This window comes from Zonotrichia albicollis, chromosome 6, assembly GCF_047830755.1.
Source record: "Zonotrichia albicollis isolate bZonAlb1 chromosome 6, bZonAlb1.hap1, whole genome shotgun sequence".
NCBI classification, from domain to species: Eukaryota; Metazoa; Chordata; class Aves; order Passeriformes; family Passerellidae; genus Zonotrichia; species Zonotrichia albicollis.
In genome coordinates, this window is record NC_133824.1 from 23,665,993 (window position 1) to 23,688,840 (window position 22,848).

At 39.2% G+C, this 22,848-nt stretch overlaps 1 protein-coding gene across 11 annotated transcripts in view; it reads right to left on the reverse strand.

Moving 5' to 3' along the window:
* The window catches only part of MEIS2 (Meis homeobox 2), a 173,745-nt gene that overhangs the window by 5,549 nt on the left and 145,348 nt on the right, over nt 1–22,848 (reverse strand). For all 11 annotated transcript variants that reach the window (XM_074542780.1, XM_074542779.1, XM_074542774.1 and 8 more), the window contains one exon: nt 983–1,041. In XM_074542780.1, the coding sequence (XP_074398881.1) occupies nt 983–1,041 (59 nt within the window). The remainder of the gene's footprint in view (nt 1–982; nt 1,042–22,848) is intronic.

Genomic DNA, 22,848 nt, shown 5'->3' on the forward strand with positions numbered 1-22,848 from the left:
TTATAAAACTACTCTCACCTACTCTAGAAAGAGTAGGGAAATTCTGGATGTGGCTTTTCCTATTTATGTATACACTGCATTTGGCTAAACGTTTTGCATGGTTAGTTGAGTTAGTGTTTTCCCCCTTTTTACCTGTTAATGAAAAAGAAATTTAATGCTACATGGGAAGAGTTTCCCAAAGGTTTAATAACCTTTTCAAAAACCTTTAAAGTGAAGCAGCAGGCGAAATCACCATCAAGTTAAAGCCCTTGTTAGTGACAACAGTCATCACCACATGGAGAACAGTTTTATCCCATAACCTAATGTTAGGAAACCACAACTCCCTCGTATGCTGAGGAAATGCATATTAGAAAGTGGAATGATTAACATGGTACCAGTTGTTGTATAAAGTGTTACATATTCTAAATGCTTTAATAGAAATGCAGAAAAGGTATTGTTATAAAAATCATGTTTCACTGGGAGCATATCTGGTGCATTCTTAAACAAAAGTAATAATCTTTTAATATTTTTTGGCAGTATGGTACCATGCCACATTAGTAGCATATTGTGAATAGTCAAAGCAAATGAATGGATACAATGAGTTTTACAGCTCGCCTTCCAGAAGTAAAAGCAATGCATACACCAAGGAGTTGTGGGTAGCAAGAAAATGAGATTGTCCTGCTGATTGGATGCAGACAAGCAATGAGTAATTCAAGAGCTCACAGTCAAACAAACTGCTTGTGGCACTACTACTTGTACCCAATTACCAATTCAGAGAGAAAATAAAAAGCAGTTTCAGTAGAGTCAGGGTGGGAAATCTCCAATTAGCACCAATTAGTGAAGTTGCTTCCTACAGCGGAATTCTGGGGACATAAGAAAAAAAAATAATCTCCCAGAATGCCTGGTTGAAGCATTTATTTACCAGGTGATGGGACTCCTGAAGAATAACTTGATGAGGATTTGCGCCTGTGGGACTTGAATACAGATACTACTTGGAACTTGCCTGCTCGATTTGACTGGTCAATCATAGGCTGTACTATTCTTCTTCTGGCATTAATAAACCTGCAACAGAATACAAAGAATAGAAGTCCTTTCATCAGCTTGCTTCTCTGTTTTGAGAACACCTCTGCTTTAAAAGTGACAGGATTTTAGCGTGCTGTGGAAATGTGTTTTGCTTCACGTTGCTTTTTAAAAAGAGTATAATTTCACTTTAAAGGATTTTCCTCTAAGTGCTCAGAAATTGTAACTGGTAACACGCTTATCTTACTAGCCAGCTTAAAGCTGGATTTGCCAGAAGGCTTTGAACGAGTAAATGCGACGGAAAACTTGTGTTAAAAGACAATTGTTTCTTTAACTTCTTCTAAGTGGCTCAGATCCTGGTTAAAGTTCACAGGCTGGGAGACTTTCTTTTCCCCTTTCCATCTTAGGGATCCAGCTCTCCTTGCAGCTGGCCATAAATGAGGACCAGGCTTTGCCACTCCGTGCTTTCACAAGGTATCGTTAGGTCAGCAAAGCCATCAATTAGGCTGTCTGAAGTTTTATCACCAGCGCAGCAGCAATAAGTGCCGGCCCAGAAAGACTTCTGCTCTTCTACAACTCCTGCAGTTGGAGCCTGTAAAGGCAAGGGTCGTTTGGAGGTCAGTGCCAGCTGGGGGCCACCTCTGTGTCCAAGCGGGGACACCCCGTGCAAGGCGACCGCCTGCCTGCCCTCAACTCAGGCACCTTTCAACTCGTTAGAAACCCCCAGTCACAGGTACATGTGGTTAATATTAGGCCCAAAATAACCTTTTTTTTAATCTCAAACTGGGGTGGTTGCCGAGGCTTTTGAGCACTGGTAAAGGCAGTTAGTTGGCTGCAGAGCCTGGATTTAATTTTGCTTGTAATCCAAAAATAAGTGCTTGCATATTTCTTATTAGCTAATGCACAGCAATGCACATCAGCACAAGCTAAGCTAAATTAATTTCCCTAAAATAATTTCAAAACTTGCCTATTCACAAAGTATTTTTGAAAACAGGGCAATTTTCTATCACTCGGGAGCCACACTTGTTTTTGTCCCTTCTCTTTGTGTTTGAGAACACTTTGGAGCCTTCGTGCAGGTTTTGTGTGCTATTTCACAGCTCGGGCTTTCGCCTGGTGACCCTTAAGGAGTGCTAATGAAGTCGAATACTAGCGTTTAATCCTCTTCAGAAATACTAACATGCCCATCATCCAAAACAGCCTCCAATAATTGCCATTGGGCCCGATCCAACGCCTAGCAAAGTCTTTCAGTCAGCTAACTGAAAACTAAGTTCATCTGCTCATTTAGTAAATTGCTAGCCTTTATATAGCATCAACTCTGCAAGGCCTTTTGTCATGCTTCCCTCACTCCCTCCCACCCTCTGGTTAAATTCCTTCGCAGATAATAAAGGACGGTGGCATACCTTCGATTGCATCTTCTGTAATCACAGTGGTGGAAATTTCATTAGACAGATGCATAAATGCTACAAGTAACACTAAAGGGCTCTTTAGCATCTCTCTGTTTACATCCAAAAGATATTCTTTATTCTTTGGGAAAAGTACCATTCAGTTGTCAGAAATGTCATCCTGCCTCAGAATTAGTCATGACTTCAGCTATTAAAATAAAAACTCAGACACAGTCAATATATTTGTTTATTCCCTTCTGACTGCGGCACTGTGAAGGCATCACTGCCAGTTCTGTGATTTTGAAGTGTGTTTCCGTCCTCAGAGACAAAGGTCCCCGATAGGACTTATTTGCTGAGTTACTTTCCAGTAACGTTGCTGTGCTGACCAAATGGAGCCTGACCTGAACCTCCTCCATCCAGCACGCCTTTTATCAGCTAAAGTTAAGGCCAATAGAGATTAACAGGAAAGCCTGATAAGACTGTTTTCTCTTCTCCTATGAGCTTCTAATGGTGTATACAGATGGCAAGGTTTTAAAGAATGGAATGAACACTTATTTAGGCCTGTAAAAAATCACAGAAACACCCCCACACACACGCACACACTTTCCATCTTACTAACCCCTTTTCTTCAATCAGGCCAGTCTTCAGGAAAACCAAATTGCTCTTTCGGTTTTTTTTTATTTAAACCCCAACCACTTTTATTATTTACATCTGGTGGTCCCCTTATTTATGTCCCTCTTCACTTCCCTGCATATACACCCCTGCTCACAGGGCTGCGAAGCATTATGGGCCTCGGCTCTCAGCAGGAGAACTCCACACTGTCTTCAAACAAATAATTAAGGGGAAGGTTAAAGGTTCACCCAGAGGTCATATCTTTGGATACTCCTCAGAAAGTTTACATTAGTAAGAAATGGGTGCCCTCTGAAGTGTTCTTTCAATGGGCTCCCACAACAAGGCAGAGCATTAAGAAAATTCTACATCCTTAAGGGTTTCAGGTAACATCTGCTTTACCTCTGAGCACAGAGATTGGGATACTGTGCTCCAGCCTTATATATTCGATAGCCTCCACAGAATAAGCCTTTGGGACGGGTGTTGAAAACCCCATCTTGCCCAGCCATTCACTCCCAGAGGAGCAAGGCCTTATTTTATCCTGCTGATGTGAATAAAGCCAGTCTTTCACTGCAAACTCTACCTAGAAGCAATTCTCTAGTTGTTTTGGAAATGGGAGTTCAAGCCCTAAAAGAGAGTACTCCGTATTTGTTTTCCTAAAAAAAAAAAAAAAAAAAAAAAAAAAAAAGAAGTAAAAAAAGTGATACAATTTGTCCAATTAAAACTTGTGAAAAATAGCTCCTGGGTTTGATTTCTGATTTCATTATTTCTCCAGTTTTCTTTTGCATATCTGCACAACAGCAGGTGCAAGCAATGTCAGCAATGTCCTCTAAACCAGAAACAACTTCATCTAGAGAGAAGATACACTGATGTATACTGGAAAAGACATAGGAGAACAGGGTTTAGGCATCCAGGTAATTCTGAAATTCCATTTCTATTGTTCCTCTGAAAAATCTTGTTCATAAACAGCATCAGTTATACTCACCATTGGGCATGTCTGAAAAATGACACACGAAATTATTTATATTTGCAAGATTGCAGGTGCAAATCAGACATACCTTTCAGGTGAAGCTAAAAATCGAATCCTAGGTTCACTAGCAGTAGCTACATCATGTAATGCATCAGCACAATTGGTAGACAAGGGCATAGAATGCAGTGTTTGTGCATTATTATTTATTCCTTATACTGCCCCATAAATATGCACAGTGCATAATAGAGACGTAGAAAACAGAGTCCCTGCCCTAGCCTTCACGTTTTTTGAGGGCTGTTTTTGAATCCCTCAGAGAGCCATATCCAGGGCCAAAGTAAAGCAAAATACAGCCTTTCACACAGCACTTCAGTTTGTGCTGCAGAAACACTGATGTTATTTAGGCACAAATGTCTTCAAAAGGCATTAAGAGACAGGTGAAAAAAGAGAGCACCAATGCCACTGTTTTCAGCATTATCTGGAACCCTATATAAGAAGAATTCACAGCTCTGCTCCTGACACTAATTGCTTACCTTGCTCATACCCTTCACCCAGAGGCCAAAGATTGAATGGCCTGAAAAGATGAGTAAAATCTATCAAAAAGACATAGACTTCTTTGTTTCTCTGTTGCTAATAGTAATTCCTATTATTTGGATGATAGCAGCAGTTAGAGGACCCAATGAAGCTCAGTCTTACTCCAACCCCATGCTTCACAAGCACACTGTCCAAGAGAACTCAGTCTGAACAGATTTCCAGGCAAAGCCTGGGGGAGAGGAGAGACGCCTTCTCCCTGTTTGCGGAGGGGAACAGAGACAGAAGGAGATTAAGTGACAAGGCCAAAGTCATACAAGAGATCTTTGGCAGAGCCACACACCCAACATAGATTTCCTCAGTCCTCTTTCAGCGCTCCTACAATCTGCTATCCATATGCTATCTTTCCTTTGTTCCCCCAGCTTAACAGTCAGGCACACTGGCAGGGGACTGCAAAGAGAGCTCCCATTGCCACTGTTTGTGCCTTACCTGCTGCGTAGATAAAGAGGGGTCATCAGCCTCCAGGGCTGTGAGGCAATACCTTCACAAACTCTACATTCATACGGTATTTGGTCCTCATTCCAGAATGATAAATGAGGTGTGTAATGTTGAGAAATACATGTCATTGACATAGCAGGCTCAATAAAAAACCCACTCCCAGCATTTTGCAAATGACAGATTACCAGCCTTGCTTATTCACACAATAGCCATTTGAATAAAAAGGTTTTTTGCATCTTGTATTTTTTCTTTAATTGCTAGCTAAAGCAGCCACATCTATTTCCTATAGCCAGAGTCTGTCTTTCTCACACAAGTAGTTCTGGTTACTTTTGCGGGACAGTTCATGAAAGTACAAATGAACAAGATCTGGCTCAAAATGTACAAGAATGTGGATTTTTAAAGCAAGGCATTTCACTTTTATCTGCTTACAGCAAAACCCAGTAGTGCGATAAAGGTGCACTAGTGAATATGCAATGTAGTCTGGTGATTTGGTAGCACTGGTCCTAATTGGTTCCTACCATTGATAATTAGCATGACAATATAATCTAAATATATGCATTTAATCACATCTCTTCAAACAGAGACTTGTTTTTCTTTGTCCAAAATAAATATGCATTCTGTACTTTATAGGAAGTCCTGTAATTAATCTCATTTATATAATTTATCATATTTTATCTCAAGTCATATCAAATGATGTTGAACTCAAATTTGCATAATACATTTTATTCTTATAATAAAGTTCTGATAAAATCATAGAGACATATTTCTGCAAAGTGCAAAGGCAATAAATAGCAAATAGTGATCTCTTAATCTGCTTCTTCAAATCTGGCACACTCCAAAATAATTTTATTGTTGTTTCCACTGTCTTTTTTATACATAGTGTACATATATTTTGAAACACCGTGACCACACCACAACTGAATCTGCTTAAGAGCAGTTCTTGAAATTAACTGTTAGTGACTGCACTGATTGGCAATCAGAATCAGAAACCTCCAGCTTTACTTTATGGCTATAATGGAAAATTCACTGTAAGGATATAGGGTCACAACAGGTCTTGCTTCAGAAGGATGGAGTACACGAATGCTCAGGAAACTATAACTCAGTTCCCAACTGAGGGCCGAATCTGAACTCAAGCAGAGAGTGATATTTAACTCCCACCACTTGTCTGTATGCCTAATATCTTCTCTGAGATGAACTGATGCCAAACCGAACCATTCTCGCCCCAGCAGCGTAGACTGCTCCCCATGAGAAACTGAGGAACAACATGGAGCCACCAAGTACAACGCAAAACTTCAGTGTCAGTCTTCAATCTGGATTTCCACTTAAAATATCCATCCCAGAAAATGAGGTGCTAAAATATTGAATTTATTTAACAAACCAGCCACTGCATAAATCGGTTCTCAATTCTTTATGTGAAAACCAGAGAAATAAACAAATTTGTGAGATGAATTCACAATCAGTTCTTTAGAAGAATTAATGACAAGGAACGTTTTGACTCACTTTTAGCCCAAGACACTTCTGCTCTTAGACTTGCAGAGGACAGAAGTACTGAATGAACACTGTCACAGACTTAGTCACAGAAATAATAAAAATGCAAGTACTGACAATTGCAACACTAATTTGGAGTTAGAATTGTTTGTTGCCATCTGAATAAAAAAATTATTTTTAAAAAATTTTTAGGTGCCCAGTGGGACAGTCTTGCAAGATTTTTCATGAACCTGCCAAGTGTAGATGAGAAGCTCAACTCTTATTAAATCTCCACAAATGGGAGCTGAGCTTGAAGAATAAATGGGGTCTAAGCACCTGCTTCAATGTTTTTGCTGAGTAAGAGTCTAAGAATGCATTCTAAAAAGTAATCCAAGTGTTTTCACCTCGGATGGGGAAATAAATCCTTGCCTAAATGATATTTCAGTCTTTGGACTATGCACATGTCAGTGTTTAGCTCAGGCGCATATGCTACACTGATCCCTTGCTGCCCAAGAGTGCCCTAATTTTGAAGGGAAAATAACCAATGAACGAGTCACAAAATATGTTTTCCTAAGTAACCTAGAAAATTACTTCTTTGCCAAGCAGAAAAAATAATTTTAAAAGTCATGAGCTGCTCAGAGCATTCTGAAAGAATGCATTAGAAAAGACTAATTTGCAGCAACACTTTTATCAATATCTACCCCCTGCCTTTACAGCGGTGTTTGTCTATCACCTAACCTTTAATGTGAGTAAGTAAAATCTATTTATCTTAGTTTATTCAACTTCTCCCTCCACTATGTATTCTAAATTGACAGAATTAGGTTTAGGCAGTATGTGTATGCACAAAAATAGTTGAAAAAGCCCTTGTTTATGCTTCACTGAATCTATGCCACACCTGGTTACCAACTCATATTTGCAGCATTCCTTATAGGAAATTAAAAAAGCTGACTTAGTCACCTGGAAATGAGCCATCTAAATAAGGCTTCCCTAAGTCATGAATATTAAGAAATGGAGTGAGTTATGCAATTGCTTTTGAGAGGAAGCGGGAGGGACAGGTCGGTTTATTCCCTGGCAAAGCCTCACCTAGTTTTGGACAGCCTTGTTAGAGAAGGGGGTTAAGGACTTTTTACGCTGACTTTCTAAAGCTTATTCAGACACCCCACATCTGTCAAAGGTGTGATTCAAAGGACCTAAGTCACCATCCACGTTTGGTGAAGGCTCCAGAAGATGACAGAGAACAACTTAGCTGGGTGCCTGAGGCAGCCTGAGGGAGGTGCTAACCATCCCAAAGACTTCTGCCGCATCTTCCATGTTTATGCTCGACTTCCTAAAAATACGTCTTGCCATTTGGAGCTGCCAGTTGTTGGAAATCATGATTTTTCTCGTCCTGTAACTGTGAGACTGTCCTAAAAAAATCAGGAATTTAAACAGCACTCTTCCCAGTGTTTACTTTGTGAGTTTTTCAGTCATTGCGCCACATTTTTAAAACGCTCTTCTCAGCCACAAGATCTAGAAACTTACTTGATAAGATTCTCACATAACCATTGTCTCCTGGAGCTGGGACCTCGAATTAACATGAAACAACTTGAGCCTTGCGATAAAATCATGAGAATTGGCAAGACGCGCATCTATTCACCTCAGAGGAAAATCCACCTCGTTAAACGTGTAACTCTCAGATACCAGATTACTCCTTGGGAGCACGGAGGAACGATCTGGCTCTGCCCAGAAAGCCGTCACGGGGATGGCTGTCACGGGGAGCACCCTCACCGTAGCACAACCCGGGGCAGCCGCATTGCCTTCGCCTCGGGCCAGGGGTTTGTGCGCGGGGCCTTCCCCGAAAGGGATCCCCACCAGCCCGGCACCCGCACCATCGCCGGCCTGCGCCCGCAGCCCTCACAGCCCGCAGCCCTCACAGCCCCGCGCCAAGGCCGCATCCAGCCGTTCCATGGGGTCGGCAGCAGCAGCGCTGCCCGAGGAAGAGCTATGGCTCCTGGCCGCAGAACTAGGCTGGCCTCGAGGTCCAGCCTGGGTGGCCCCAGGGGAGGCCTCCCGCTGTGCAGCAGGGCGCCATGAGGTGGGGCCAGAGCACCGCTGCCGGGCCGGGGGTGCCGCTGCCCCCGCGGAGCCGGGCCGCGCCATGGCCCGGCCCGCCTTTGCCGGGTGCGCCGGGTGGGGAGTGTGCCTGGCGAGTGCGCCCAGGGAGTGTGCCTCGGGACCGTGCCTGGGGAGTGTGCCTCGGGACCGTGCCTGGGGAGTGTGCCTCGGGAGTGTGCCTGGCGAGTGTGCCTGGGAAGTGTGCCTCGGGACTGTGCCCGGGGAGTGTGCCCGGGGAGTGTGCCTGAGGAGTGTGCCCGGGGAGTGTGCCCGGGGAGTGTGTCTGGGGAGTGTGCCTCGGGAGTGTGCCTCGGGAGTGTGCCCGGGGAGTGTGTCTGGCGAGTGTGCCTCGGGACTGTGCCTCGGGACTGTGCCCGGGGAGTGTGCCCAGGGAGTGTGCCTGAGGAGTGTGTCTGGCGAGTGTGCCCGGGGAGTGTGCCTGGGGAGTGTGTCTGGGGAGTGTGCCTGGCGAGTGTGCCCAGGGAATGTGCCTGGCGAGTGTGCCTGGAGAGTGTGTCTGGCGCGTGTGCCCGGGGAGTGTGCCTAGGGAGTGTGCCCAGGGAGTGTGCCTGGGGAGCGCCGCTCCGCGCACGCCACTGCCGCGGGTGGGCACAGTTTTCCGCACGAGCTTCCAGCAAACCTCAACCTAATTGGAAAAGTATCATCCCGTATTCCCCCTTGGCTCCTGGTGGGAAACGAGCGCCTTTTGGTGCATGCCACCTGAAACCACAGAACACATGCCGGAGGAGGCTGTTTCTCTTTTGACAGTGCCGTCAGCTTGCTCATATATGTTTTTTTTTTTACCACGCACCGTAAAAATGATCTTTTAAAGATACTTGAAAGGAAGGGAGGAGACAAACAGACATACTTCCTTAGCTATTCATATCTTACAGATAAAATGTGAAGTCAGTAGACACAAGCCGTAGCATTTAACCTCATCCTGTGCTTGATTTATTGCAGATGGGAATCAACTAGAAACTGAATCACTTTGAAATTTTTACTACTGACGTTAAAATTCCATGTTTGTATACATACGTCTTGTGGAGATGCTAAATACAATTTTAGCTAATTTGGCATGCACTTTGATTTGCTAGCGTTTAGAAACTCATGTTAAAGGTAGAAAACAAATCTCCTCTAAAATCTTAAGTAACTCATGCATTTAAAGATGTGTTAATTTGTCATCTTAAACTCCTAGGAAAAGATTTTCAAAACTAATTAGACTCCAACAGTGTTGAGAACACAATCAGGAGTTGAAGTACCTCATTTTAGGTAACTTTAAAAAAAAACCCAAGCAAACTGTAGTTTTTGAATAATATCACATTCAAGTACTTCACATCTATTTTAAAACTTATCAATATTTAACATATTAATTTTTTAAAATAAATTCTAAATTGACTGAAAAGGAGAGTTGTCAACAAATTTAACATCTGTTTAACTTCCCTGTTCAAATAAGATTAAGGCACTAATTCTCCCTTTTACATTTCAGTGGAAACTACCTAAGTAGCAACTTGCCAAAAATGCATAAAGGTGTTTAGCAATTATGTAGTGGGTATGTTTGAAGAGATCAAGGTGCACTCACATGTCCTGTGCTATGGGTATCTCTGATTAGCTTGTCATCTACTCTGAAGAAGATGTAGCCCAACTCTCCTATACTATGTAACAGGCCAGCTGTTAGCTGTCTGTCAAGCACCTAAAGTGGACAAGTAGTCCAGGAGCAAAAATGTCACTCCTTTGATCTGGCAAGGAGCAGCTGCTGATTTATAGAGTAGGACTTTGTTCTTCCGTTCTATTTTACTTTCTTTCCTAAGGCAGAACCACAAAATCCAGCAGAAAAAAAAAAAAAAAGTGCCATTCTCTGCAACATCAACAAGCTCTGACAACTGCAACAGGGTTTTTCTTGGCCCTAACAAAGCTCTCAGGCATCTCCTTTGACGCTCACCTTTTTTTTCCTTCTTCTTTTTGCAATGCGGTAGTTATTGTTTAATTCAGCTTCTGTAAATGGAATGGACTGTGGCCAGCAAGCCTGGGGCATAAACACACCTGTATGAAAGAAGCCTTATTGTAGCAACCATCTACAACCAACCTGCACATGCACTACCAGTTCGTGAGTTCAGAAGGAATGTTCCATTTTCCCTAAGAGTAAATTTTGCCTTAAGATAACTATTTTTTGTACCCACTGTCCTGTCTTGACCACGAAGTGTGTACACTTTTTCATTGTTATTAAAATCTGAAGGAAAAAATAAAGTGTATTTTTCTACCTGTCAGCCAGGGAATGTCAAGAAATTGGATCCAAAGAGCCCACTTAAAAAAAAATGAAAAAAATGAAAAAACCACAGCCAAAATATATTTATTGAAACACACTTCTGAAAGTTTGAAAACTAGGATCCTAAAGATGTCTGTTCTGTTTCAGACATAGTGATGCGCTTGCAAGCACCTCCAGCTTATACTGCTACAGATTCTCCTCAGAAAAAGCATTTGGTGGAACAAGAACTCAGTAAGAAATAGCATTTGATGCAGCTAACCAGACTGCAGCACTGCCAGCCCAGAGTCAGTGCTCCATTTAAACTGTTTTCCAGTTTATTAGCTAAAACCCCAAACCTACAGGACACAGTAAAAGGCTGCAGTAGAGGAGAGAATCTGTATTTGACCCTGGTTTGTGTCCACACACATGCTGTGTTCACATTTCTTTGTACTGTAACTTTAAAAACAGATGAAAAAGGGTTACAAAAACAAAGATGGGAAGAGGTGAGGGTGATGGGGGCGACATCATGACAAGATCTTTTGCATATATGTTAGCTTGTGCAAATAAATAAGAGCTATTACAGCCAGAGCCCTAAGGGAGACAGAAAAATGATGATGTACAGGATAGTATAAAATGATATATTAAAAACTGTGCTGTCAGTGTAACAATAGAATATTAAGCAAAAGTCCATAATAATTGGCAGATATTTAGCTGTAGACATCTTTCTTTGGTTGGTGGGTACTAAAGTATACGTGAGAGGAAAGAGAACTAGTTAGTCAATTAGAAGTAATGGGCATAAATAATATACTATGTGTAAATACATCTTCCCCTTTCCCAAGTTATAGCTCTTATCCAGATACACCTAATAACCTCTCAGCAAGTCATACCTACATGCTGATATGCCTTGTGTTTTGCTCTTTGCTCTATCTGGGTACTGGAGATTCTGCTTATGGAAACCTTTCTTCCTGTAGATGCAGATGTTAAATGTTTTCACAATACTAGTGGCAAGACTTCATCAAACCAGAGGGTCTAATGTCTTAGTAGTTAAAGATGCGTCAACACCATACACACCATGAGACTGCAGCCTGCCATGTTATGGAATACATGCTTCACATGCTTCACAGCGATGAGCTGGTAGCAGAACAAGTATATTAAGAATTCTAAAATGAAGAGGTAAATATACAGTGTCATACTGGTGAAACTTTTGCTATCTCTCATCCCATCTTGTGTTCTCTGTGTTCCACATGAACCAGGGGAAATGTTCTTAAAACATTTCAAAGAGTTTGTTACATATGAGCAGGTTTCATGGATGCTTGTGTCTTAGTTGTAAACCAAATGGTTTGGGATGGCAAAACTGAAAATCTCTGTGGAGCTGTTTCCTCAGCCTATCACTCTGCATTCCAGGCTCTCGTATTTTCTGACCCTCCTCTCTCCAGGGCTCAGTCTCACTCCCTAGCCTACCTCGTTGGCTCCCCAGAGATAATTGCAACCTACAACTTTCAAGTCAGTGATAAATCTTGCTGGTGCTCTGCAAGGGTCCTAGATGGACATATATGCGAATGTTATACCATTTCTTATCTTTCTGCTCTTTTGAACAAGCTTCTGTCTTCTGAACAAGCAAGGACTGAAACCTTGAAGGTGTGCCCTTTCTAAAACATTTGAAAGGCTGGGTTCTGATTTCAGCACTCAGCTGGCTTATGGACAGAGAAGAGCATTGGAGAAGCCTGTGCTCAAGTGCAACATGGCTTTCCCAGCTAAAGGGAGCTCTTCTAATGTATTTTTCTTTCTTCTGTTAAAGGATGGGTAGCTGGAGATGTTTTTCTTAATTTTTTTTAAAATAGCTCATTTGAAAATTAAATCCTACCACAGAAAGAAACTTGAATTGTATTTCTTCAGTCAAAACTGGCTAATTCTGTACTATGTTCCACTATCTCATATTTTGCATACAATTGAGATACTTGTCATGAAATTAAACCCAATCTATATAACCTATCTAATATTTACCTTTCTTTCTTTATGAGAGCAGTTTGGAAACTGTGTGTGATCTTACATAATTTTAATAACTGTTTGCTGATGGATTTCAATATTAGCTCTGACTGTTCTGACTGATATGATGTTGAGGCTTAATTTTCAGAATTTCACTAATTGTTCCTACACTGTGTAGGGGTAAAGGCATCTAAGAATATGTGTATAAATCTGCATTTGAGCCCAGAAAACTGGTAATGGTCAAGTAAAGTACTTAAATGTATAAGGCAAGTTTTCAAAATTATCAAGTTCTGTTATCAAGATCATCAAAGGCTCAAGATCATCAAAGCTTATCCCAATTGTTCAGTGAATTTCTGAGTTAGAAGGCATTAGTAGCAAATGCGTGTTGACATTAATGCCTAAATTGTAGGTGATCTGCTCTCAAGAAATTTTCTGTCTCTGCTTAGATGTTCCAGGAATCACCAGAAGGTGGACTTAGATACCTAACTACATATTTTTGGTTAAAAAAAAAAAAAGCCTTCACTTAACACTGAAAATGCCTAAATTCTTTAGGCATGTAGATTTCTACTTTTTAATATGCCATCCCACCATCATTTCTACTGCTGTATATTCATGGTGTTTCCTAACAGTCAGTTACTTTCTGCAGTAACCATTCTTAGGCTCTGAGTGTCTCTTAGACACTCATGTCCTGTCAGTATTCCTATGACAGACACCTTCCTAAGACAGAGATCTTAGGACAGGCCTTTTTGCCCTTATAATAACAGAGATAAATGCCTCTCCTTATTAGATGACACCATTATTATTTGACTGTTTATCTGGAAAGAAGGAGATCAAGTTTTACCTCCCTATCCTGCTTGATTTGGAACACAGACATGAGCATGGGTCCATCATATTCTAAAAGAGTATCTGAATCACCCACAGAGTCATTACAGTAAACAAAGTCGTTTCAGTTCATGTTCTGAAGATGTTCCACCCGAATTAAGCAATTTTACAGCCATAATTAACCAGCAGTTAATTTTCACACATCTGAAGTTGGAGCCTTAACCAAGAGGCTGTACAGTCAAGCCCATGTTCTTAATTAATTTTGTTCTAGTGACTAGTCATTACATACACAAAATAACTGGGAACAACAAAGGCATGGTAGTGAAGAAGAGTAAAGATGAAGCATTATGTTCAATAGCCCATTGATTGAGAAACTCAACTCAACTGGAACAGTTAAGACATTGATTTAAATCAGGATGAAGAAAAGACCTGCAAACATATATTTTATTTAACAAGTGAATTTTTTAGCCATTGAGCCATTGAGGATAACGCTCCCTCTACCCCATTTGACTCTTTTGTGTAATGCTTGGTATGGCTGATATATGACAAGAACTTTGGCTGAGTTTGGCCCTTGGGGAAGTTTGGCCCTTGAGGCAAGGCTGATTTTGTGTTGAAAGTTGTGTCACTGTGGAACAGGTTACTGCCCATTTGTCATTGTATATATATTTGTGTTCCTATTCTGTCCTGGAGGTCCTTTATATAATGAAATAACCACAGGCAGAGCAATATCTCACTTTATGGTACTGCTAGAGTTACAGTTCCAGATTTCTCAATTATATCCCATTCTAAGCAGATTTGCTCATGCTCACGAGTGGAAAAAAGTGTGCGTGGACTAAAAGTTCTTAAGCTTCTGGGGACTAGATAGCAACTAGATGATGCTGGAAAATTCAGAGGTTGCAAAACTTAAACTAAAGATTTCAGGGTTTGTGCTTGACCCTCATATGCAACTCAAATGTGATACATATCTAACAGATACATATATATGAATGAAGAAATATTTTATAAAATATTTCTTTTTTTCACAGGTCTTTTATTGTGGTTTAATGAGTCCATAAGCCAATATTATAATAAAACTTTCATTAGAAGCTCAAGCCAAGTTTTACAGCATCTTTGACCAACCATTGAAAGACACACAAAATTTAAAGTCAATAGAAATATTATGTAAAACAAACAAAAAACCAAACAAAAAGCCAGGGAAAAAAGAAAAAAAATGCACCAAATTCACAGGCAGCATCTTCAAATGAAATAGTTCAGCATCATACTTTCATGCATAAGAATTTAAAAATTAATTTGATAAGAAATTAACTATAAATGGAACAAAAGCAATGTTTTTATTTGAATTCATTGTCCAAACTGAAGGAAACTTACAAACTACAAATGCAGAAACCCATTCAGATTGCCTGGTAAAGGAGAATTAAGTTTCCATTTCCTTATCTTAATTCTTCCCCAGTAGTTATAATCAGTCTTTCCAGTGTGACCATAGTATCATCCACAAAATTTTTAGCAACATGGTAATGAACAAAGCTATGCTTTATATCTTCATAAATCACATAAAGTTTAGCAGACCCTAGCAATGCCACATATGTTTAAATTCTAGTAAATTCTAGCCTAAGACAGAATAGCCTGTGGTGTTTCACCTGAGTTCTCGGAGATGTTTCAGGAAGTGCATTACCTCTTTAAGACAGTGAAATAAATAAAAACAAATATAGTGGTCAATAGAAAAAGAAAAATTTAGCACTCTAAATGGGTTTTGACAGAAGCCTGAGTTGAAAAATCCACCTGTATTTTATGTATGTCCCTTGATCAGTTTTGCTGAGATGAGTGGTCCAGTTAGCTGCCTGATTTTTGATGCTTGATAGCATATGTTCCTAGTTAAAAAAAAAAAAAAATCTAGAGGACCTGTATTCCTTTAGTTCAAGAAACTAGGGTCTATAAAAGAACAAATATGAAACTATCATAATGTGAAATTCTACAAATTTCACAGTTCCATGTACCTGATTGCTAGGACAAATCTAATGCAAAAATGTGCAGCTAAGATGGGTGCCTACACTTCATTTTCAAGTGTAGTAAAAAACCAGATAAAAATTGAAAAGAGAAAATCCTTTTGGGCATGTTTTGCATCCAGACCAAAATGCCTGATTTAATCATTCTGCCAAATTTATTCCAAGTGCTACCAAGATCATGCTCTGTTTTTTTCCAATATAGCACAGACCTATAATAACTGCTTAAGCATGCCATACAGTATTAATCTTCCTCATGAACGCTGTCCCAAACCAGTTTCCATGGAGAGAAATTAAGAGGTATGTACAGGCAAAGGAGAAAATATATGGCTAGCCAATGATACAGAAAGGTTCCTTAGATACAGAAAAGCTCTTTAGATGGGAGCTATGGTAGAAAGGAAGTATTTTTCAACTGAGATTGTTGAATTGAGGGGAGGACAGCACTAGACCAAGTGAGAAAAGAGGACAATGGGGGAGGGGTGGGGGAAAGAGACGTCTATGTTGAAGTATGTTTCAACATTTTTTTAAAGACAATTTTGAAATTGATTCAGAAAAGGAGGAAGTTTGCCTAAAGTGCCTAAAGTAGGAGGTGATTTTTTTTTTTTTTTATGTGTGTGTTAAGCACCAGCATTTGATACATTAAGGGGGGATGAAGAACTATGACTTAGTGTCCTGGGAGAAGGGGACTACAGTTGTCAAGGTGGGAAGAGATGAAGGCAGAAGCAAAAGAGAGGTTTTGTTGAAGTGGACATAGAAAAAGGGGAGGACACTGGAGGTGTGAGAAAAAGTGGATTTGGGACATTGGGAATGAATGTGGAGGAGTATCAAGAAGTAAAACTCATATTTAAGAATGTGTGATAGATTAATGTTGCTCTGGGTTCACTGTCAATTTTGTTTGCCAGGTTATAAACCCATATATATAAAATGATACTAAACATGAACTTCCTTTAGAGAATACTCTGTTGACTGTAAGTTTGTTAGCCAAGCAATCTGCAGTAGCTGCAGCTGTGGCTTGTTCTGTCTCATCAGTAATTTTAACTCTAATAGTCATTAGTGTGAAGCTTTCCACAGTATTTTAAAGTGATACTTTCCCCTCAGTTCTTGAGTTCTGTTCTGTTTGAATAGACTATGTATCCTTTAACATCTAAATCATTTTCCCTGAGAATCATCGCAACACAGCTACACTTTGGAACAGATGTCAATGTAGTTCTGACAAATGTCTGCAATATTTATTAAAAAATCCCCCAAACAAACCACGAACTCAAAATGTAGCTCTGAACAGTTTTTTATTATCTATAATCAATATCTTTCTCCATTATATAGTCCAAAGAACCAAGTCCTGAAACAGCATGCATCTCTGTGAGAGGATGGCCTCTACATGCCATCAGTTGTTTAATCCTCTCTGTTTGTTGTGTGCGGAGCATGAAATAGGCAGTAGCTTATGATTTCTTTAAACAGTGTTTGCCTGCCCTATGACTTTTCAAAAGATCCCAGGATGAGGTTAGCATGATAAAGAACTTGGTTTCTCTAAGCAACAGTTATTCAGGCTGATGTCACCTAGTCATTTACTGGGGACCATACAAAAAAATAAAAATAGTGAAAAAGACTCAACAGTTGGACTTAACTGTGAAGGGGCATCTCCACTATCATTACCACCAAGTGCATAAAACCTGAGCTTGATGTCGGCCTACTTAAAATTACTATTTTGTTGTGAAGGGTTGGCAAAGCAATTTATAAAATGATGGGGTAAAAGTAACAGAAGTCCCATTAAAAGCTTTTTCTTTTCTTTAAATGAGAGTGAACAGAGTAGGACTGTTTGAGTTTGAACCACTTATTACCTTTGTACATTTGTCTTTCTTAACTTCTGTTAACTGATTAGATTTCCCTTAGAAGTAAATGTTCATTGATAGATAATTGTATCGTTGTGGCTTCTTATTGGGGAAAAGTATTACATCCACACACTTAAGATAGATAAAACCAGATGGATGTATCTGCCTGTCCATCAATCTCCGTACTCAAGAAGCCTGTGGGTATTTTTAGAGAATTTAAATCAGTTGCAAACAAAAGGGGCATTTTAAAGAAGAAAAATACACTTAATTAAAAAGATGTCAAAATTATTTTATTGTCAACATTCACAATATCTGTGACACGGTGATGTTGTGTAACTTGAATGCCAGTTCTCAGAACCATAATGAGTAGCTATTAGAAAAAGCAGGGACTTATTATTAGTATCCCCACAGAGTTATCTTCTAAATTATTTATACTTGCAACACTTTCACGTAATGGCAGTTTTAAATTCAAGCAAACAAAGCAAACCACACAATAAAGAGAGGGGAAGAGAATTGTACAGAAACCTTTTCTGAATATATGTAGTTAGAAAGGCGAGTCAAACAAACTCATCAGATTTTGTTTCCTACTCAAATTCTCATGAGATTTGCAATAGACAGCATCAAAGCTTTCTGGGGTTGTGTCACCTTGATAAAGGATTGAACAGCACTGTATCTGCTTTATGTCTCACATCTAAAATGTAAAGGAATGCAACTTTATTTGTCTGGTGCAAGTTTGCTTATTGTCTTTGAAATTCCACAGCAGACCCTCCACAAAAAGCTTAACTATCAGAAGGGTGCAAATAACACCAGAGCCTTGTGTTCTCTTATGTTCATCCCTTAGGTTATGGTGCTAGGTTTGCATAGGAGTTGGGGGGAGCAGCAGGGGAGGATTGTTGGTTTTATATAAACTTAGCATTGCGAATTAATGATTCTGCTTTGCACACATGCTTTAGTAATACACAGTGTGATGATTAACACTTCAGGAGTCAATGATTTTTAGTAAAATTGAGGTGGCATGCCTTTTTTTTTAAAAAAAACCCTTCAGCCAAACTCAAGTGTGCTCAGTGCAGAGATAATTTGAGTTAAATTGAAGAGAAAATAGCTGAGGCTGAAGACTCTAATGGTCTCCTTCTGATCTTAAACTGTTTGCATTTATGAAGATATAAAGATCATCCTGTTCACTTTCCATTAACCAACCTATGAAGTTTTGTCTTAACCATCAAAACAAATTCCAGATGAAATCACTTTCTTATTAGATTACTGATCAGCTACATTTGGTTATTTTAACAACTAATTTCTACTCCACAAAAAGGAAAAAACACAGCATGTTTTTCCCCCTGTAACAAAATTATGTAGCTAAATATTCCCAGCTTTTTGTCAGTCATAATAGAAGCAGGTTTTAAAAGTACCCAGTTATTCTGAGTGCCTCTTTTTCTGGGCATTTGGTTTAAGGTTCCCAAAATAAACACACAATGAAATGCTAGCCTTCCTTTTAAGCAAAAAGAACCTCACATGTACTAAAAATGTTATTTGCCTTATGCTACTTCAGTTGCACAACAGCCCCCTCATTGATTACCGTCGAGTTACATTAGTTTAAAATTGGAGTAACTGAGTAGTGGATCAGGTCCTATAGTCAGACATATGTTTTCCACTAGATAATGGCTACTTATATATTTATGAATTTTAAAATGCTTTTCAATTCAATTATCATTGTTACTGTGTGCAGGAAGTAAAGAAGTAAATTGCAACCAAGCTTTCAGGGGTTTATTCCCTTATGAAGCACTTATATTTCAAGTGTCAGGGGAGGGCAACTGTATAGTGTCCTCTACATAATAAATGACATTGTTGAATATTCCTAATGTTTTTTCTGTTTGTGGTTTTAGGGACAGAACTATTACCTGTTGCTATGTAAAATATAGTAAAGGACACTGTGCTATCATATCTTTACCCAGCTGCACAGAAACTTTAAAGGAGGTTCAAAATAATTGGTACTCAGATCTATTCTGTTCTGATCACCCCTGGAAACAGAAAGTACTCACAAAGTGATAAACAGCTTTCAGACAAATGCATAACTCCAGTGTCAACTGGAGTTATGTGCAGACACTCAGAGCAGAAATAGTATATAGCTCTCCATTCCTGAACATGACAGTCATAATAAACCTTAACCTCAACATTCCCTGCTTTCCTCAACCACAGCTAAAAATGCTACACACATTTATACCATCTAATGAACCAGACATTAAAAGAAACCCACAGATCTATACCAGTAGACTATCAGGAAGAGAAGTGTGAAGTGAATACTTGCTCATTACAGTATCATGGTAGTTATGAAAAGGAAAGACCTTATAAATCACTGTTGTCATCCTTCAGCAAGAGTAGGGGATAGTCTGCCATTGGAGGTCCCACCAGCTACTAAAATAACTGCTTGTAAAGTGGATGGTGCAAACATATAATGCAAAATCCTTGGGGACAGAAACTCAGACTCACCGTGGTGGACCTGGAAAAAATGATGGATTTTTATTTTACTCTTCTTTGATGGCAATACAAAGGAAGGAGAGACTATGGAGTGAAGGACTTTGAGTGCATTGTGTCTGCTTTTTGAGTCGGTTACCTACTCTCTTTCTTAATGTGTATAAACCAATTAGTAGTAGATGATGAGTCTGATTATGAAAAGAAGGGAAAGGTATAAGACTTGCTCTTTCAGAAGCAAGTAAATAAAGAAAGAGTAGGAGTGAGTGGAGTTTAGAACTGACTCCTTTTCCACCCACACCATCTTGAAGCCAGGGAAACATCCAGCACTGAAATGATCAAAGCCTATAGCAAATAGTGGTCAGTAATGAATACGTATCATCATAATGAGCAAACACAAAGAACAAAACTCTGCTATTGTTGTGCCTCAGAGATGTATTTCATGCTATTCCTAGAGTTTCACTAATAACCAAACCCCTAGTCTATGTGATGCTCAGTTTCCTGTTGATTAATAATATTAATAATTATTTCTTCCCCGTCTCACCTCTCATTTTCCTTATTTTGACATGATACATTTTCTACTGTTTTTGAGATAATTAGACAATAAGGGGCACAAAAATATCTAGCTACTAATATACCCATTCCTCTACACTGTGCAGGATTTACCTTCCTCTGATTAAAATTCTGATAATGGCTGAGGGCCTGATTGCACTAGCTACAATTACTAGAGTCTGGTTTGCAATTTGTTCTGTAACTGTTGTTCACATGTAACTTTTCAAAAGTCTTTCTAAGATTATTTTTTTATGTCGATAATTAGAATGATATTTAAGAATTCAAATCTCATATAAATGCTCAATCAAAACACATATTTTCCTGCGAGCTAAAAATGTCTAGATTTCAATTTTGATTCTCAAAAGGATGTTATTGTTCCTGCAGGACGTGAAATGGAACATAAAAGAGTACTTTACCTCACCATTTGAATTGGATACATTTTTTTCTCCTCTTTTTTTTTATTTTAGAATGTTTAATTGATTATTGTTGTCTGGGTTTTTTTTTTTTCTTAATATCTTTATCTTCTTCTCTAAGTGTGGATTTGCTGCTTTTAAAAAATCTACAAAAAGATTATTGTCCTCATTTTGTGCTTTTTATTTTGTATATTTAAATCCTAAATAAAAAACAGACACTTTCAATTTCAGGACCCAGTCAGTTAGCTGTCTCTCTTAAGGGACTACCCAAGATAATAACAACTAATTCTACTTGTATGATGTGTATTAAAAGAGTCACCTTTTTAAACAACCACAAAACAAATGCTGGTAATTTTCTTTTGGCAAGTACTGGTAGGAACTGGACTAAAACTTAGAGTTGAAATTGCAAATATTTTGGCATATGAAATGCTTTCTTATCCATAAGATAAACCTTTTACCAAGTGGTAGATGGAAAAATTACAATGTCCTCATGACTGTCTAGGTTAATGCTTCCCTCAGAAAGGGGGGAGGAAATAAAAGGGTTTAAAAAAGCCCAATAAATAATCTTTTACCATTGCAGACAGTAAAAAGAAATGCAATTCAGCAATCAGAAAGAAGAAGGAAAAAAATGACCCCTGGAAGTGGGAGGGCAGAATATAGAGATAGAGAAGGAATTTACTTCTAAAGGGTGCACAGAAAAGTCATACACCTGAAATGACTGGTTCTTGTTCAAATACATTTGTGGGCAAACCCACATTTTGTGTTGGAGAAGCACAACTTAAACCAGAATATGGCTGAATGTGGTATCTCCATGATCACGTTTCAATACAAGTTATTAGAATCCCTGATTTAAAAAGGAGAAGAGCGTTGATGTACACCTCAGAAATTGTGGCAGCAGGTAAAACAACTTCTTGCGCTTGTCATGAGAAAATACCTGTACTTCTCTGCATTTTGTTTTACTTCAGCTCTATTTAGTTTTAACCTAAGTCTAAATTACAGGATTCTTTCAGATACATTTCCTATTAAGCAGATGAACTTGAGATTCTTTGTAATGTGTGGCTCATTTGGAAACAAATGCCATTATCTGTCTGATGAAGTGAACGCCATGGAAAGGGGTATCAAAGTCAATTCACTTTGGCTTCTAGTGAAAGAATCTGAGGCCAACAAAAGAACGAGAGTTTGCTGAAGTGGCACTTGAGGACATGGTTTAGTGGTGAACATGGTGATGGTGCTAGGTTGACAATAGAACTTGGTTGTCTTAGAGGCCTTTTCCGACCTTTGCAATTTTATGATTCTATGATTCTGAGTGTCATGATCCAGCAGTTTTCAGGAACCTAGTTCTAGGCCATCACAGGAATGGTAAGTCTGATTTTCCCTGGTTTTGCACTATGTTAAACCTCTCAATGACAGCAAAGTTTCTGTTCATTTACTTTGGGACAAGCAGAAGTTTTATTGGATCAGAACCTCCCAAAATCTGATATCATATAGGTCCCTTCCAAATCAGAATATGCTACGATTCTATACTTTACAGTATATAAATTGCAGGCACAGTAACTATTGGATCTGGAAGGAAGATAAAAGTAATAAGCATCATGCATCCTCTTTCTTTTTCCTTTAAATAAAATTATTTTATGTATTTGAAGATTATAAGTAAACAAATTGATTAAAGAAGCCATTGCTTCATTGCCAGGTCATTTTTTCTTAATCTTGAGATTCACAGCAGAAGTGAAGCATGCATGCCAGAGCACCTTCTGATTTATCTGACACTGATATTTTTTGCATATTTTACAGTGGATGGAGACAAGAATCTTTACGCCCTTTTCTGAGCGTGCCAGTGTAAGCAAAAACTACTGTGTATCCACTGAACCAATTCATGTTACAGGTAGCTTGCATCCCCTTAAATGACTGTTTCTTGGAAGTAAGTTCTTGTGCAAAGTCAGGGTCAGAGTAGACCATTACAGACCGAGCATCAAGAACACGTGGGGAGG